At 36.9% G+C, this 18,069-nt stretch overlaps 1 protein-coding gene across 1 annotated transcript in view; it reads right to left on the bottom strand.

The window, feature by feature from the left end:
- NDUFAF2 (NADH:ubiquinone oxidoreductase complex assembly factor 2) overlaps positions 1–18,069 on the bottom strand; it is a 187,418-nt gene that overhangs the window by 38,597 nt on the left and 130,752 nt on the right. Inside the window, exon 3 of the mRNA XM_082650577.1 lies at positions 3,420–3,460. Within this exon, the coding sequence (XP_082506703.1) occupies positions 3,420–3,460 (41 nt within the window). The remainder of the gene's footprint in view (positions 1–3,419; positions 3,461–18,069) is intronic.

Below are 18,069 nucleotides of genomic sequence, written 5' to 3'. Positions count from 1 at the left end.
TAATTTCTCTCACCAGTGTTTTATAGTCTTAAGTCTACATGTCTTGGGACTTCCCTGGTGGTGCAGTGGTTAAGAATGGAAGATCCCACATGCCACGGAGCAGCTAGCCCGTGCGCCACAATTGCTCACGTGCCACAGCTACTGAAGCCCGCGTGCTTAGAGTCCATGCTCTGCAACAAGAGAAGCCACTGCAATGAGAAGCCTGCACATCACAACAAATAGTAGCCCCTGCTCGCCGCAACTAGAGAAAGCCCTCACACAGCAATGAAGATCCAATACAGACATACATACATACAAATAAATAAATATTTTTAAAAAGTCTACATGTCGCATATATTTGCTTAATTTGTATCAGGGTATTTTATGCTTTCTGATGCTATTGTAAGTGGTATTCTAATTGCTACTGGCTAAGCTTCAGCCATAGTCTACAGGTGATATGGGCAGAAGTCTATTTGGGGGTGGGAGTTCACTAAGTGATTTGAAAAAAAGTAGAGAACTCAAATTACTGGTAGCATCTTGAAAACAAACTAGTTTCAACAGATATGCAAGAATAGGAGGTTGTTTCTAATGAATTGATATAGGTATTAAGCATGAGCAATTACAAAGATCACAAAAAGAAGGACAACCAGACATAATGTTCTCCTGTAGTCTTGCCAAACATTTTCTACATTCTTGACAAAAAGATCAAACATCAATATCTAGCTTCTGGATCTAGCTGCCAATGTGGAAGAAAGACAGAGGAGCAGGGGAACATGTTGAATTACACAGAGAGCATAAGATCAGCAAAATCTAGACTGTGGCAAACTCTTTAAGTCAAATGGGCTGGGTTTTTCAACAGACAAATTTGTAAGGAAATAAAAGTGATGGAGGAAGAACATATAAACTGAAAGAGATTTAAAACAAATATGAAGTTTTTACAAAATGGGCAAGTCTAAACTATAGTGTACATTTGGCTGAGAAGATTATTTAAACACGTGAGTAAACAATTACTATAAAAGTCAGGTTCAGGGTTGCTTTTGTGGGGAGAAAGGAGGTTGTATTGAGATCGGGCACATGAGTAGCTGGCAAAGTTCTGTTTCTTGACTTGGGTGGAATTTGCCTTATAATAACCTATTAAACAATACATTTAATTCTTGTGGTCTTCTGTATACATGACTTATTTTAACAGTAAATAGGTTTTTCCTCCCTCTTAACATGATATATGTAAAATCTGGGATTGAAGAGTTTATAAGTTTTAGTGATAGAATGATGTTTGGGGATGACACGAACTAAGGTGTGGCTACAGAAGTGGTTGTTTATTGAAGTAGGGATACTGGTGTGGATGAAGTCAAAGAAGTAAATGGCTAAGACTTAGGAAGACACTGACGGGGAAAAAACCTCAAGTCTGGCTCTAATATCTGCCATCAGTGTGGGAGAGTGCCCTAGAGGTTAGCAAAGATAAAAATGATGAACAGGTCGAGAGAAATCTACTTGGATTGCAAAGGTACCACACTCTCCTGGGCTCACAAAATGGAATAATATTTTGGAAATGACTCAGGGAAGGTAGAAGCAATCGATCCCAATTCCTTTTCTATGGGTTGTAGGAAAATGAGCACAATTTATCTCAAGGAAAAAAGAGACTCACTATCTTTTAGACACATAGATTTTACTTGAGGCTCTATGGTAGAGAAAGTTCCTAGGACAATATTAAAGGTGAAGGGTAATTTGCTAATAAAGAAACGGAAATTCCTGGAACACAATGGAAAGGGTCAGGAGGGAGAGAAAAGGGTGTGTGCATTTGTGTGTGTGTGTGTGTGTGTGTGTGTGTGTGTGTGTGTGTCTGTTGGGAGGTACAGAAGAGCATAAAGAATGATGTGATTAACAGTACATTAGAAAAGAGGCAACAGGGGGCCCCTTTTTAGATATTCAAGAATGTGAGCACCATGGAGGGAATGACTTGGTCTCACTGTTCTGACTGGAACTTGTCTGAGATACTGGGATTACCTAACATTTATAGGAGTAGTGCCTTAGGCCTGATTATTGCAGTTGCCTCCATCTAATCACTTTGCAAGTATCAATGTTTCCATGGAAGAAGGCTTTCAAAGTCTGGAGGATAGAAGAAACACCTTTTTCTCTGAGAACAGTAGCTCTTATTATGGCCCAGAGAAGGGGAATCAGAAGGGCTCCTTGATCCATCCTACCACTGGAAACCACAGGGGATACTTCTGAATATTGGATCACATTGACTTTTTTTCGCTTTTATTCCAAGGTTCACTGATATTAGAAAAAAGGGTCTGAGAAGAGTAAGACAAGGTCAAGGTAGAAGCAACATACAAAGCTAGAAATAGGCTTAGAGATGTGCTCACTCAGACTCCAGGCAGACACACCTTGATGGAGTCAGTCCAGGAGGAATGGAACAAGTAAAGATAGGTATGCCAATTTATAGGTCATCATAAATTCTGCCCTGGAGTATCCCACCTCTTAAAAAGTGTGGCCTGAGTATCAGAGCCCATTTACATTGTCAGCAGAGTTGTAGTAGTGAGGGAATAGGGGAGGGAAAAGAGGAGTCCTCAGTAGCAGAAAAAATGGAATAGGTAGTATATTAATTTGAAAACTTCCCTCTTATGAAATACATTTATTTCTTACAAATTAACTTTAGAACATTTCATGCTATTGTTTTAAAATAAAAATTATGAAATAATCATGTTTTAAAAACACAAATACCACAGCATTGCTATGCTTTTTATTCTGCATCCCACCCAAACTATGTTTCTAAAGTTTTTTTTTGTTTTTGGCCGCTCCACGTGGTTTGTAGGATCTTAGTTCCCCAACCAGGGATTGAACCTGGGCAGTGAAAGCATGGAGTCCTAACCACTGGACTGCCAGGGAATTCCCTATGTTTTTAAGTTTTAAATAAAAATTCAATTCAACTATTAGTTACCAAGTGTTACATATTACATGCTAATTGTAATAAGTTTCTTCAGATACTAGATAGTGTTAAATTTATATAAAATTATAAAATTTTATGTTTTATATAAAATTAAGGGCAGAGCATGATTTAGAGAGGACCAAGAGATTTAGTGTTTCTCAAACTTTTCCACCAAATCATCAGTATCAGAACAGAGAACTCCCAGGGGACAGGGAAATGACCTAATGCAAGCTGCTGTAAGTCCAAACATTCTCTAAAGTGTTTTTATTTTGTTTTAAATTTTTATTATTTCATTTAACATTTTATATGGATTTTGTTACATCCCACAATTTGTGCATTTATTTTATTATAAAAATGTTTGAAATTATTTTCTATGGGGTAAAATTAATGCTTTGGAGAGGTGGCATCACATATATTTTAGAGGTTTCACGTATCCCTGAGAGTACAAACTCCCAATTGAGAAACACAGCATTATAAACACCTATTTGAATATTTTCCTGTGTATTCTTACCTCCATAGTAGGTGGAGTCTTTCTTGTTTTTCTGATCCAAGCTATAAAGAAAAATAATATTTAAATATAAGTTTTCTATAATTTGCACATTTTATTCATTCATGCATGAAACAAATATGTATTAAGCACCTGTTATATATTGTTTTAGGCACATGAGTTCCCTCCTCTCCTGTAGCATATATACTAGTGAAGGGGCACAGAAAAGAAACATATTAGGTAATGATTTGTGTCATAAAAATTACTTAAGTGTGGGGAGGATGTAGAGGGGATAGTTTCATAACTAAAATCATACCCCATAATCATCTGAATTCAATTTAGGGTATATATGGCATATAAGCCAAATCATAATACAGTAAACTTCAAGGCAATATTAAAGTTACATTATCCTGGAAATGTGAACCAATTATTGCTCAACATTTAAAAGAATGGATGTAGAAAAGTTTTCATTTACAGAGATTTCTCTTCTAACCTGTTCTAGCAAGCAGTCTATCTTGTCTGGTTGGTATCTTAGCTGCAACATTTGGGAGATGAGAGGCAGAGTAGAAAGAGCCCATATTTGTGAAGTGCCTTCTGGACGCTGGGCACTGTGCTAGATGCTTTAGTAATAGGAAGGGAGTGGGGCAACTGCCTCTAGAGAAGTGTATCAGAATCACATGAAGACATGTTATAGTACTTAGCAGAGCAGAGGCAGATTTTGGGGGTGCAAATCCCAACTTAAGTACTTACTAGCTGTGTTACCTGAGGCAAGTTATTTAATTTTCTAAGCATCAGATTTCCCACCTGTAAAATTATAATACTAGTATCTAGATTTTAGTATCTACATTGTGCAAGTTATATGAAATAGTATATATAAGTTCTTAGCTCAGAGTCTGGCACAGAGTAAACATCCAAGTCTAAGTTATCACTATCACTATTATTCAGTAAACCTGTATTTTTTATAACAGACTCAAAAAAAGCAAAGATCAACAAAACCTGCTTGGCCTATGAGGATATATAGGAAACTGTGAGAAAACACACTGTAAGGAATACAGTCTTTGAAAAGTAGAAACTATTATTTTATCACTTTAGTTAGTTCAATCTTCATTACAAAATCATGAAGTATGCTTATTTTATAGAGAAATTCAATGACATTCCCAAATTTATACATTAAGTAGTAATGGTGGAATTTGAATCCAGATCTGACCCTGTCTCTGGATCCAAAAACCATCCATGCTCTACTAAGCAGTTTCTCAAAGTTTATAAGCAACAAGCAAAGAACACTAAACTAGGAAGAGGAACAGGTCACAACACTGACTACTGTCAAAAAATAAGATTCACCCCATTTTACAGATTGGGAAACTAAAGATTAAGCAACTTGCCGAAACTCACATATTTAGCAAGTAACAGTCTGAGAATCAAATGCTGGTTGAACCGGCTCTAAAATCTGAGCTCTGCCCATTCACCAGCCACCTTCTCTTCTGACAGGCTAGCTCTGCTACCCTGCCTTCTGTCATCCAAGTAATAGCAGTGGGACCTGTCCTCATGACAAGCCCAGTAAAGAATGATTGTGCAGGTACAAAGAGCAACATTCAACTGTGGGCCTGTGATAAGTTATTTCTCCCTACTTTGTTCTCTCTTGCACTGACCCCATACGTGTATTTTCAATACAGACCCAGTGTTTTGCCTTCTCTATTTCTGTTTCTGAACTTCTATCTCTGTTATTATTTTCTGCATCCTATTCTTATTAGCTTCCAGCTCTGTTTGGTCCATTTCTAGCCACAACTTGCACAAACTTTATATTTCTCGTTAGGCTGGAAGGTTGTCAAAGGCAGGATGCATCCACAGGAGATTTATTTTTCTACCACCTAAATGCCTCGAAAGAGTAGGTACTTAAATACAGTTGTTGAATGAATACTTCCACTATAAAATACTCCCTTTATAAAAATATTCATTGTAATGGGATTTTGACCTGTATTAGAAAACCCAGCTTAGCAACAGCAAGATTCCTCTGTACGATCAAGGAATAAGTGGTTTATGGAAGCTGTCAACTGCCTCTTTATGGTCAAAATAAGGGGTACTTGTCTATGTTTATGGGCATTTTTTTCCCCCAGGAAAGAGACTTCTTTTAAAATAATTCACCATGAGCCATATACCTCTAAAAGGTTTTAAGCAATAAATCTTCAGTTCTAATTTGGATTAGAAAGTTAATTCAGAAAAATCAACTGCTATGGCAGCGGTATATAGCCTGCAAGCAAAATTCGGCCCATGGCTTGTTTTTCGTTTTAATTGCTGAAAAACATAACCAACAAAGAACAATATTTCATGACACATGAAAATTAAATAAAATTCAAATTTCAGCCTCTGTAAATAATGTTTTATTCGAACACAGTCACATTTATTTACATATTATCTATTATAATGTGGGCTACAATGGCAGAGTTGAGCAGCTGTAACAAAGACCATATGGCCCACAAAGCCTAAAATATTTACCATCTGGCCCTTTAATGAAAAAGTTTGCCAACCCCCATGCTAGGGCTACCATTAAGTATAATCCTTTTAGTAACAACTATATATCTTGATTCAAAAACACTTTCATGAGCTTTCCTGGTGGTGCAGTGGTTAAGAATCTACCTGCCAATACAGGGGACATGGGTTTGAGCCCTGGTCCGGGAAGATCCCACATGCTGTGGAGCAACTAAACCCGGGTGCCACAACTCCTCAGCCTGTGCCCGTGAGCCACAACTACAGAGCCCGTGTGCCACAACTACTGAAGCCCGTGCGCCAAGAGCCTGTGCTCTACAACAAGAGAAGCCACCGCAATGTGAAGCCTACGCCCCGCAACAAAGAGTAGCCCCAGCCTCTTCAATAAGTGGTGCTGGGAAAACTGGACAACTACATGTACAAGAATGAAATTAGAACACTCCCCAACACCATACACAAAAGTAAACTCAAAGTGGATTAAAGACCTAAATGTAAGGCCAGACACTATCAAACTCTTAGAGGAAAACATAGGCAGAACATTCTATGACATAAATCACAGCAAGATTCTTTTTGACCCACCTCCTAGAGAAATGGAAATAAAAACAAAAATAAACAAATGGGACCTAATGAAACTTAAAAGCTTTTGCACAGAAAAGGAAACCATAAACAAGAAGAAAAAGACAACCCTCAGAATGGGAGAAAATATTTGCAAATGAAGCAACTGACAAAGCATTAATCTCCAAAATTTACAAGCAGCTCATGCAGCTCAATATCAAAAAAACAAACAACCCAATCCAAAAATGGGCAGAAGACCTAAACAGACATTTCTCCAAAGAAGATATACAGATTGCCAACAAACACATGAAAGAATGCTCACCATCATTAATCATTAGAGAAATGCAAATCAAAACTACAATGAGGGCTTCCCTGGTGGCGCAGTGGTTGAGAGTCAGCCTGCAGATGCAAGGGATACGGTGCCTAGGTCCGGGAAGATCCCACATGCCGCAGAGCGGCTGGGCCCGTGAGCCATGGCCGCTGAGCCTGCGCGTCCCGAGCCTGTGCTCCGCAACGGGAGAGGCCACAACAATGAGAGGCCCGCTTACCGCAAAAACAAAACAAAACAAAACAAAAAAAACTACAATGAGATATCATCTCACACTGGTCAGAATGGCCGTCATCAAAAAATCTACAAACAATAAATGCTGGAGAGGGTGTGGAGAAAAGGGAACCCTCTTGTACCGTTGGTGGGAATGTAAATTGATACAGCCACTATGGAGAACAGTATGCAAGTTCCTTAAAAAACTAAAAATAGAAAGAACTACCATATGATCCAGCAATCCCACTACTGGGCATATACCCTGAGAAAACCATAATTCAAAAAGAGTCATGGGGCTTCCCTGGTGGTACAGTGGTTGAGAGTCCACCTGCCGATGCAGGGGACACGGGTTTGTGCCCCAGTCCGGGAAGATCCCACATGCCGCAGAGCGGCTGGGCCCGTGAGCCATGGCCGCTGAGCCTGCGCGTCCGGAGCCTGTGCTCTGCAACGGGAAAGGCCACAACAGTGAGAGGCCCGCCTACCGCAAAAAAAAAAAAGAAGAGCCATGTACCACAATGTTCAGTGCAGTTCTATTTACAACAGCCAGGACATGAAAGCAATCTAAGTGTCCACTGACAGATGAATGAATAAAGAAGATGTGGCACGTATATACAATGGAATATTACTCAGCCATAAAAAGAAACGAAATTGAGTTATTTGTAGTGAGGTGGATGGATCTAGAGTCTGTCATACAGAGTGAAGTAAGTCAGAAAGAGAAAAACAAATACCGTATGCTAACACATATATATGGAATCTAAAAAACAAACAAAAAAATGGTCATGAAGAACCTAGGGGCAAGACGGGAATAAAGACACAGATCTACTAGAGAATGGACTTGAGGATACAGGGAGTGGGAAGGGTAAGCTGGGACAAAGTGAGAGAGTGGCATGGACATATATACACTACCAAATGTAAAACAGATAGCTAGTGGGAAGCAGCCTCATAGCACAGGGAGATCAGCTCGGTGCTTTGTGACCACCTAGAGAGGTGGGATAGGGTGGGTGGGAGGGAGACGCAAGAGGGAGGAGATATTGGGATATATGTATAGCTGATTCACTTTGTTATAAAGCAGAAACTAACACACCACTGTAAAGCAATTATACTCCAATAAAGATGTTAAAAAAAAAAAAGAGTAGCCCCCACTCGCCACAACTAGAGAAAGCCTGCACGCAGCAACAAAGACCCAAGGCAGCCATAAATAAATAAATAAATAAATAAAATTTAAAAAGCAAAACACTTCCATATTATCTAAAATAAAAATCATTATTAACTATTACACTTTTTTCACTTTGCTGTACACCTGAAACTAACACAATATTATAAATCAACTATACGCCAATAAAAATTAAAAAGCAAACAAAAAAAACCCCCCAAAAACCTATTACACTTTTTACCTGATTGCCATGTATTCTAGACTCAATGAACACTACCACTGGCATCAGACCATGTTAAAAAATATAATGGCACAATGCACACTTACTATCACCATGAGAAAAACAACAATTTGCCTTACTGATGAGTCTATAAAACATCACTTTCAGTTATTTTAACATTGGGAAAAGAAAAATACTTCAGTAGAATCCAAATAATCTTTTAAAATTCCACGGTGGATGAATAGGTTGAAGAAACTCTGATATGTGTTTTCTAAACCCTACTCGTTTTGTGTAAGTTTATAAAATTCATTCATAGATATAAGAAAGTAATATAATTCAGATAACGTATTAAGTAGTATCTAGACTATTCACTCTCATGAGACATTATTCTCTAAGGAAAGATATAAGGGCTTCCTTTAGCTTTGTTTTAAATGGCTCAAGGAAGAAGATTTTTGTTTAGATAGATAAATGCAATTTCTGAAATAAATAATTCTACAATATAATTTACAATACTTATAATTATACAATAACCAGATACTTGAAATGTCTTCTTGAGATGATGGTTGATGCCTGTTCACTGTTATGTATCCAATAAAGGTTACAGCTAGAAATTTTCAGTGTGATCATTCATTTACATAATCATCCCTAGTTTCCCAGTCACTACATACAACAAAGGAAATGTCCTGCTGATGGCTGGCAAAGGTTAGGAGGAGGAAGGAACAGAAATAAGCGCTAATATAAAATCATTACATTTATATTTTTTTTAACCTCAAAACAATCTGGAACTGAACCTCTATTCAATTACAAATTATATAATGATTTTGCCATTGCTAATTATATTTGTATGGTGGATTCTGTATCAGTCTTCATTATAATGTAACCATTGTTTGAATAGAATTTAGCAAGAAAACCGGACAGTTTATGCCTTAAGATCCTAGCATTCTTTCATCAACACTCATTTGCATTCTCATCAGTGGGCATGAGATTTTCACTGAACTTTAATACTCTTATTGGAATATAACACAGTATAATGAGCATAAAAGTGAACATGCAAGTTAAATACTTCATGAAGCATAGATTCTTCAAAATTCTATAAGAACTGAAAATGGCTAATACACTTTTAGAAGTAGTACCAACAGGGGTTAAGGTAAATGAGAAATTTATCACCAGATTCAGTAGGTGACCATTCAGAGCTGAAATTATAGATAGGTTATCAACAGTTTGCATCCAAAAGATACATTAGAAATATGTGTTTACACTACTAAAGGAAAATACTACATTTTAATAAAGCTTCATCTTTCAAAAAACCATCTTTGCCAGTTCTGAGTGTTGACACATCATAAAGAATATATAAAAAAAATCCACATTTTTTCACTTTTTCACCACAAGAACTTTTCCACATTTCACCACAAGAATTTCTTGAAAATTCTTCAAATGATATATTACAAAATGAGTTATTTTCTGATTATTGACTCTAAACAGTTTCTTAAGGATATTATTAGATTTACTTGGCACAATTAAGTTACAAACTTTGTGATGCTTATGGCTGGCTATTACTGTTCTTTTTTCTTAATCAACTTTATTGAAGTATAATTTACATACAACACAGTGAAACCATTTTAAGTGTGCAATTCCATGAGTTCTGACAAATGTATACAACCTTGTAACCAGCACCACAATCAGTGTATAGAACATTTCCATCATCTCCAAAAGTTCCCTAGTGTCTGACTACATGCAAACACCCACCTCAATTCACCCACAGCCCCCAGTAAGTGCTATATCAATACCCTTTGTCACTGTTGATTAGTTTTGCCTTATCTACAATTTCACATAAATGGAATCTTATAGTATGTACTATTTTGCATTAGCTTCTTTTACTCAATATAAAATAATCTTAATCCCTGTTACTGTGTATAGAAAACAGACTCTGAAGGTAACCTCCAAAACCCCTACCACTTGGTGTTCATGCCTCTGTATGATCTCTTCCCCTTGAGTAAGGACAGGACCTGTGACTTACTTCTAACTATGAAAATATGGCAAAGGTCATGGAATGTATGTGATTACATGATGATGCTACATAAGATTATAGCATCCTTCTTTTTGGAGTCTCTCTTTCCCTCCCTGACTGTAAGGAAAAAGAAGGCCATGTTGGGGAATATTATGTGGCAAGAAACTGCTGGCGACATCAAGGAGGTTATGGTGGTCTCTGGCCAACATCAAGCAAAAAACTGAAGCTCACAGCCCTACAACTGCAAGGAACTGAATACTGCCAACAACCACACGTGTGGGAAAGTGGATCCTTCCACACTCAAGCCTCCAGATGAGAATGTGAGACAGGTTGGGACCTGGGATCCTTTGTTGCAGTGCTTGCACCTGGACAAATGTCTCCTCCAGCAACAAAATACAAAGAAACTATAAAGGACTAAAAATAACTGCGTGCTTGCACAGTTGGGGAAAATTATGAACAATAAGATACAAAAAGACCATAAACCCAACTGCCACTTCTGGAGAGACTGGAGCAAAAGCAGAGTACCGCACATGAACCCTGCACACAGCACCATGAAGGGCGTGGGCAGACCACCTTAGCCACCCCTCTGGCCCGAGCCCTGGACACACCCCTACCCTCATCCCATATAAGGAAGCAGCTGCCCGCTCCACTCGAGGAGTAAGCAAGGGAACCTGTTACTTGTTTTTGCTCCCTCGTGCTATAGCACTAGTCCCAGTAAAACCTTGCTTGAATTTCTTGTCTGGTCGCTTACCAATTTCTAGTGATTAAGGAGTCCAAGAGCACTGGTCAGTAATGAATGCAGCCCTGGCTGACGCCTTGATTGCAGACTTGTGAGACCCTAAGTAGAGAACCCAGATAGGCTATGCCTGGACTCCTGACCACGGGAACCGGGAGATGATAAATGTGTGCCATTTTAAGCTGCTAAATTTGTGGTAATATTGATATGGAGTAATAAAAAAACAAACACAACAAGCATAGCAGCAGTTTATTCTTTTTACTGCTGTGTGGTATTCCACTGTATGGAAAAATGACAATGTGTTTATCCACTCACTACTTGGGCAGTTTTCAGTTTTGGGCTGTTATGAATAAAACTGCTGTGAAAAAATTGGGTACAAGTATTTGGGCACACTTATTTATGTCTCTGGGTAAACACCTAGCAGAATTTCCAGGTTGTAGAGTAAGTGGACAGTTAAATTTATAAAGAGCTGATAAACTGTTTTCCAAAGTACTTGTACCATTTTACACTCCAGCCAGAAATTTGTGAGAGTTTCATATGCTTTATATCCTCATTAACACTTCATATTGTCAATCTTTTAAATTCTAACCAGTCTAGTGTTATTTCACGATGGTTTTAATTCACATTCCTTGATGACTACTGCTATTATGTATCTTCTTTGGTGAAGTGTCTTTTCAAATCTTTTGCCCACTTTTAAAAATTCTGATGTTTGTCTTATTACTGAGTCATGACAGCTCTTCACACGTTCTGACAAGTTCTATGACAGATATGTATTGCAAATTTTCTCCCTATCTGCCTTGTCTTTTCATTTGTTCAAAGGTTTTTGTTTAAAGATAGAATTTTTAAGATTTTGGTGAAGTCCAATTCATCATTTTTTTTCTTTGATATTTGTTATGTGTGTATCCTATCTAATTCTTTGACTATCCCATGATTGAAAGATTTTGTCCCATGTTTTTTTCTAAATGTTTTAACTTTTACATTTAGGTCTGTGATCATTTTCAACTGAAGTTTTTAGAGATGAAGTGAGGTAAAGATCAAAGATTATTTTCTTTCACATGGATATCCTGCACTAGCTGTTGAAAAGAATTTCCTTTTGCCATTGAAAAAATCAATTGACCATATAAGTGTAGAAATAATTCTGGACTCTCAGTGTGGTTCTCATTAATTTTATATCTATCCTCATAACAGCATTAAACTGTCTTGATAAATATAGCTTTTTAAAGTTAAATCTTCCAATCTTGGTCTTTTCAAAAATGTTGTAGGTAATTCAAGGTCCTTTGAATTTTAATATAAAATTTAGAAGCAGTATATCAGTTTTGATTGGGAATGCACTAAATCTACAGATCAATTTGAGGTGAAATAATATCTTTTAAATATTGCCTTTTCTGATCCATGGAAGTTATAAATCTCTCCAATTATTTAGATCTTCTTTAATTTCTCTTGGCAATACTCTATATTTTTCAATGTATAGGTCTTAGAGACATATTTCTGTAAATTCATCCCTAAAGACTTCATGTTTTTAATAACATTTAAAATGATATAACTGAAAATTTTATTTAGCAATTGTTTGGTATGAGAGTGTAGATACATAATTGATTTTAGCATATTGCCTTTATATCTTGAAAACTTACTAAATTCATTCATTAATTTTTGTAGTTTTTTTTAGATTGTCTACATGCACAATCATGTCATCTGTGAACAGTTTTACTTTGTCCTTACCAATCTGTATTCATTTTATTTCTTTTTCTTGCCCTATTGCACTGACTTGGATTTTCCAGAATGATATGAAATAAAAAGTGAGAAAAGATACCTTTGTTTTATTTGCAATTTTAGGGGATGAGAGTTCTTTCACCATTGAATATGAGGTTACATAAACTTTTTTTTTTTCCTCTTAATGTCCTTTAATAGGTTGAGGAACTTCTTATTCCAAAGTTTGTGGAGAATTTTTAATCATGAATGTGTGTTGAATTTTGTCAATATTTTTGTACCAACTGAAATTAACTTATGGTTTTTCTTCTTTATTTTATTAATGTGTTGAACATAAACGCAAATCAAATCCACAATGAGACATCACCTCAAACCTTTTAGGATGGCTATTACCAAAAAGGTAAAAGACTACATGTACTGGCGAGGATCTAGAGAAAAGAATACCCTTATGTCCTATCGGTGCAAATGTAAATTGGTATGGCCATTATGGAAAACAGTATGATGTTCTTCAAAAAAGTAAAACTAGAACTACCATATGATCTGTCAATGTCTCTTCTGGGTATATAACCAAAGGAAATGAAATCACTATTTCAAAGAAATATCTGTGTTTCCATGTTCATCGCAGCCTTATGCACACTGCCAAGATATAGAAACAACTTGTGTCCACTTACAGATGAATGGGTAAAGAAATTGTGGCATACACACACACACACACACACACACAATGGAAAATTCTTTGCCCTTGAAAAAAATCCTGCCATTTGTGACAACACTGGATATACCTGGGGCACATTAGGCTAAGTGAAATAAGCCAGACACAAAGAAAAAAAACTGCATGGTTTCACTTTTATGTGGAACATAAAAAAAGTCAAATTCATGGAAGCAGAGAGTAGAATGGTGGTTAGGAGGGACAGTGAGGTGGGGAAAACGGGGAGATGTTAATCTTCAGATGTTAAACCAATCTATGTACTGATATAAACTCCACATGGTCATGGTATATTACCCTTTTATATATACTGGGATTCAGTTTGCTAATATTTTGTTAATGATTTCTGCATTCGATGTTTATGTGAGATATTGGTTTGTAGTATTCTTCTCTTCATTGTCTCTGTGAAGAGCTGGTATCAAGGTAAACTTGGTTTCATAAAATGAGTAGATAAATATTCCTCCACATTTTGGAAACAATTTGTGGCCCATCCTGGTGAGTGCTGCACATGCATATGAAACAAAAATGTTTGGGCTTTCCTGGTGGCGCAGTGGTTGAGAGTCTGCCTGCCGATGCAGGGGACACGGGTTCGTGTCCCGGTCCGGGAGGATTCCATATGCCGCGGAGCGTGTGGGCCTGTCAGCCATGGCCGCTGGGCCTGCGCGTCCAGAGCCTGTGCTCCGCAAAGGGAGAGGCCACAGAGGTGAGAGGCCCGCATACGGCAAAAGAAAAAAAAAAATGTTTATTCTACCATTGCTCAGTGGAGTGTTCTATAATGTCAATTAGGTCAAGTTTTTTGATATAGCTGTCTACTATATCATTCTGACAATTTCTGCTTTTAACATGTAGGTTTTGGACCATCTAAATTTACTACAACTATTTAGATAATTAGGTTTAAATCTACAGATATTTGTATACCTATGTTCATAGCAGAATTATTCAATAGCCAAAAGGTGGAAAAAACACAAATGCCCATTGATGGATGAATGATAAACAAAGTGTATTACAGTCGGCCCTCTATATCCACAGGTTCTGCATCCACAAATTCAACAAACCATGGATCAAAAACATTTGGGAAAAAAAATTCTGCGAAGTTCCAAAAAGCAAAACTCGAATTTTCCATTAATCAGCAACTATTTATACAGCATTTACATTGTTTTAGGTATTATAAGTAATTCAGATATGATTTAAAGTACAGTCATCCCTCAGTAACCATGGGGGGTTAGTTCCAGAACTCCCACAGATATCAAAATCCACAAATGTTCAACTCCCTTAAATGCAATGGAGTAGTATTTACATATAATCTATGCAGATCCTCCTGTATCCTTTATTTTTTTTAACATCTTTATTGGAGTATAATTGCTTTACAATGTTGTGTTAGTTTCTGCTGTATAACAAGGTGAATCAGCCATATGTATACATATATCCCCTCCCTCTTGCGCCTCCCTCTCACCCTCCCTATCCCACCCTTCTAGATGGTCACAAAGTACTGAGCTGATCTCCCTGTTCTATGCAGCTGCTTCCCACTAGCTATCTATTTTACATTTGGTAGTGTATATATGTCAATGTTACTCTCTCACTTCGTCCCAGCTTACCCTTCCCCCTCCCCGTGTCCTCAAGTCCATTCTCTATGTCTGTGTCTTTATTCCAGTCCTGCCCCTAGGTTCATTAGAACCATTTTTATTTTTAGATTCCATATATATGTGTTAGTATATGATATTTGTTTTTCACTTTCTGACTTACTTCACTCTGTATGACAGACTCTAGGTCCATCCACCTCACTACAAGTAACTCAATTTCGTTTCTTTTTATGGCTGAGTAATACTCCACTGTATATATGTGCCATATCTTCTTTATCTGTTCATCTGTTGATGGACACTTAGGTTGCTTCCATATCCTGGCTATTGTAAATAGTGCTGCAATGAACACTGGGGTAAATGACTCTTTTGGAATTATGGTTTTCTCAGGGTATACGCCCAGTAGTGGGATTGCTGGGTCATATGGTAGTTCTATTTTTAGTTTTTTAAGGAACTTCCATACTGTTCTCCATAGCAGCTGTATCAATTTACATTCCCACCAACAGCACAAGAGGGTTCCCTTTTCTACACACCCTCTCCAGCATTTATTATTTGTAGATTTTTTGATGATGGCCATACTGACCAGTGTGAGGTGATACCTCATTGTAGTTTTGATTTGCATTTCTCTAGTGATTAGTGATGTTGAGCATCCTTTCATGTGTTTGTTGGCAATCTGTATATCTTCTTTGGAGAAATGTCTATTTAGGTCTTCTGCCCATGTTTGGATTGGGTTGTTTGTGCTTTTGATATTGAGCTGCATGAGCTGTTTGCATATTTTGGAGATTAATCCCTTGTCTATTGCATTGTTTGCAAATATTTTCTCCCATTCTGAGGGTTGTTTTTTTATGGTTTCCTTTGCTGTGCAAAGCTTTTAAGTTTCACTAGGTCCCATTTCTTTATTTTCATTTTTATTTCCATTTTTCTAGGAGGTAGGTCAAAAAGGATCTTGCTGTAATTTATGTCATAGAGTGTTCTGCCTACATTTTCCTCTAAGAGTTTTATAGTGTCCGGTCTTACATTTAGGTCTTTAATCCATTTTGAGTTTACTTTTGTGTATGGTGTTAGGGAGTGCTCTAATTTCATTCTTTTACATGTAGCGGTCCAGTTTTCCCAGCACCACTTATTGAAGTGGCTGTCTTTTCTCCATTGTATACTCTTGCCTCCTTTATCAAAGATAAGTGACCATATGTGCGTGGGTTTATCTTTGGGTTTTCTGTCCTGTTCCATTGATCTATATTTCTGTTTTTGTGTCAATACTATACTGTCTTGATTACTGTAGCTTTTGTAGTATAGTCTGAAGTCAGGGAGCCTGATTCCTCCAACTCCGTTTTTCTCAAGATTGCTTTGGCTATTGGGGTCTTTTGTGTTTCCATACAAATTGTAATTTTTTTGTTCTAGTTCTGTGAAAAACACCATTGGTAGTTTGATAGGGATTGCATTGAATCTGTAGATTGCTTTGGGTAGTATAGTCATTTTCACAATGTTGATTCTTCCAATCCAAGAACATGGTATATCTCTCCATCTATTTGTATCATCTTTAATTTCTTTCATCAGTGTCTTATAGTTTTCTGCATACAGGTCTTTTGTCTCCTTAGGTAGGTTGATTCCTAGGTATTTTATTCTTTGTGTTGCAATAGTAAATGGGAGTGTTTCCTTAATTCCACTTTCAGATTTTTCATCATTAGTGTATAGGAATGCAAGAGATTTCTGTGCATTAATTTTGTATCCTGCTGCTCTACCAAATTCACTGATTAGCTCTAGTAGTTTTCTGGTAGGATCTTTAGGATTCTCTATGTATAGTATCATGTCATCTGCAAACAGTGACAGCTTTACTTCTTCTTTTCTGATTTGGATTCCTTTTATTTCTCTTTCTTCTCTGATTGCTGTGGCGCAAACTTCCAAAACTATGTTGAATAATAGTGGTGAGAGTGGGCTCCTGTATCTTTTAGATCATCAGTACAGTAAGGCAGGAAAAACTAAAATTGGTAAGTGAATTTAGCAAGATTGTGTAAGGTACATGGTTAATATAAAAAAACAACTGCATTTCTATGTGTTACCAGTGAATAATTTGAAACTGAAGTAAAAATCAGTAAGAGTCCATAAAAATTAAGACACTTAGATTTTAATTTAATAAAATATATACAAGACCTGTAAACTGAAAACTACTGATGAAAAAGTGAAAGAAGACCTAAAAAAGTGGAGCAAATATGCTGTATTCGTAGATTAGAAGGTTCAATTCTCTTCAATGTGATCTATAGATTCTATACATTCCCAATCAAATTCCTAGAAGGATTTTTTGGGGGTAGTAATTGATAAGCTGATACTAAAAATCATATGTAACAACAAGGGGCCTAGAATAACTAAAACAATTTTGAAAAAGAAGTTGGAGGACTCAGATTACCTTATTTCCAGAGTTACTACAAAGCGCCAGTAATCAAGACGGTGTGGCACTGACAAAAGGACAGATACATATTCATAGACAGAATAGAGAATGCAGAAATTGATCCACACCCATAGGGTCAACTGATGTTTGACAAAGATGCAAAGACAATTCAATGGAAAAAAAGATGGTCATTTCAAAAAATAGTCCTCAGAGAGTAATCACAAAGAAAGTATAATGGTGGCTGTCGGGGGCCAAGGCAGAAGGAAGAATGGGGAGCTATTGTTTAATAGGTATAGAGTTTCAGTTTTAGAAAATGAAAAGAGTTATGGAGATGGATGGTGGTGATGGCTCCAAAAAATTGTGAATGTATTTAGTATCGCTTAACTGTACACTTAAAAATGATTAAGATGGTACGTTTTATGCTATGTGTATTTTAACACAATAAAAAACTAGTGCTGAAAAAACTGGATATCCATATAAAAAATAAAATTGACTGGTATCTATATCATGTACAAAATTTAATTCAAAATTAATCAGAGACATATATGTAGAACTGCAAACTCTAAAACTTCTAGAATAAATCACCAAAGAAAATATTCGTGAG

The sequence above is a fragment of the Grampus griseus genome (genome assembly GCF_964374135.1).
Source record: "Grampus griseus genome assembly, chromosome: 3".
Lineage (NCBI taxonomy): Eukaryota > Metazoa > Chordata > Mammalia > Artiodactyla > Delphinidae > Grampus > Grampus griseus.
This window is presented reverse-complemented; position numbering and strand designations above follow the sequence as displayed.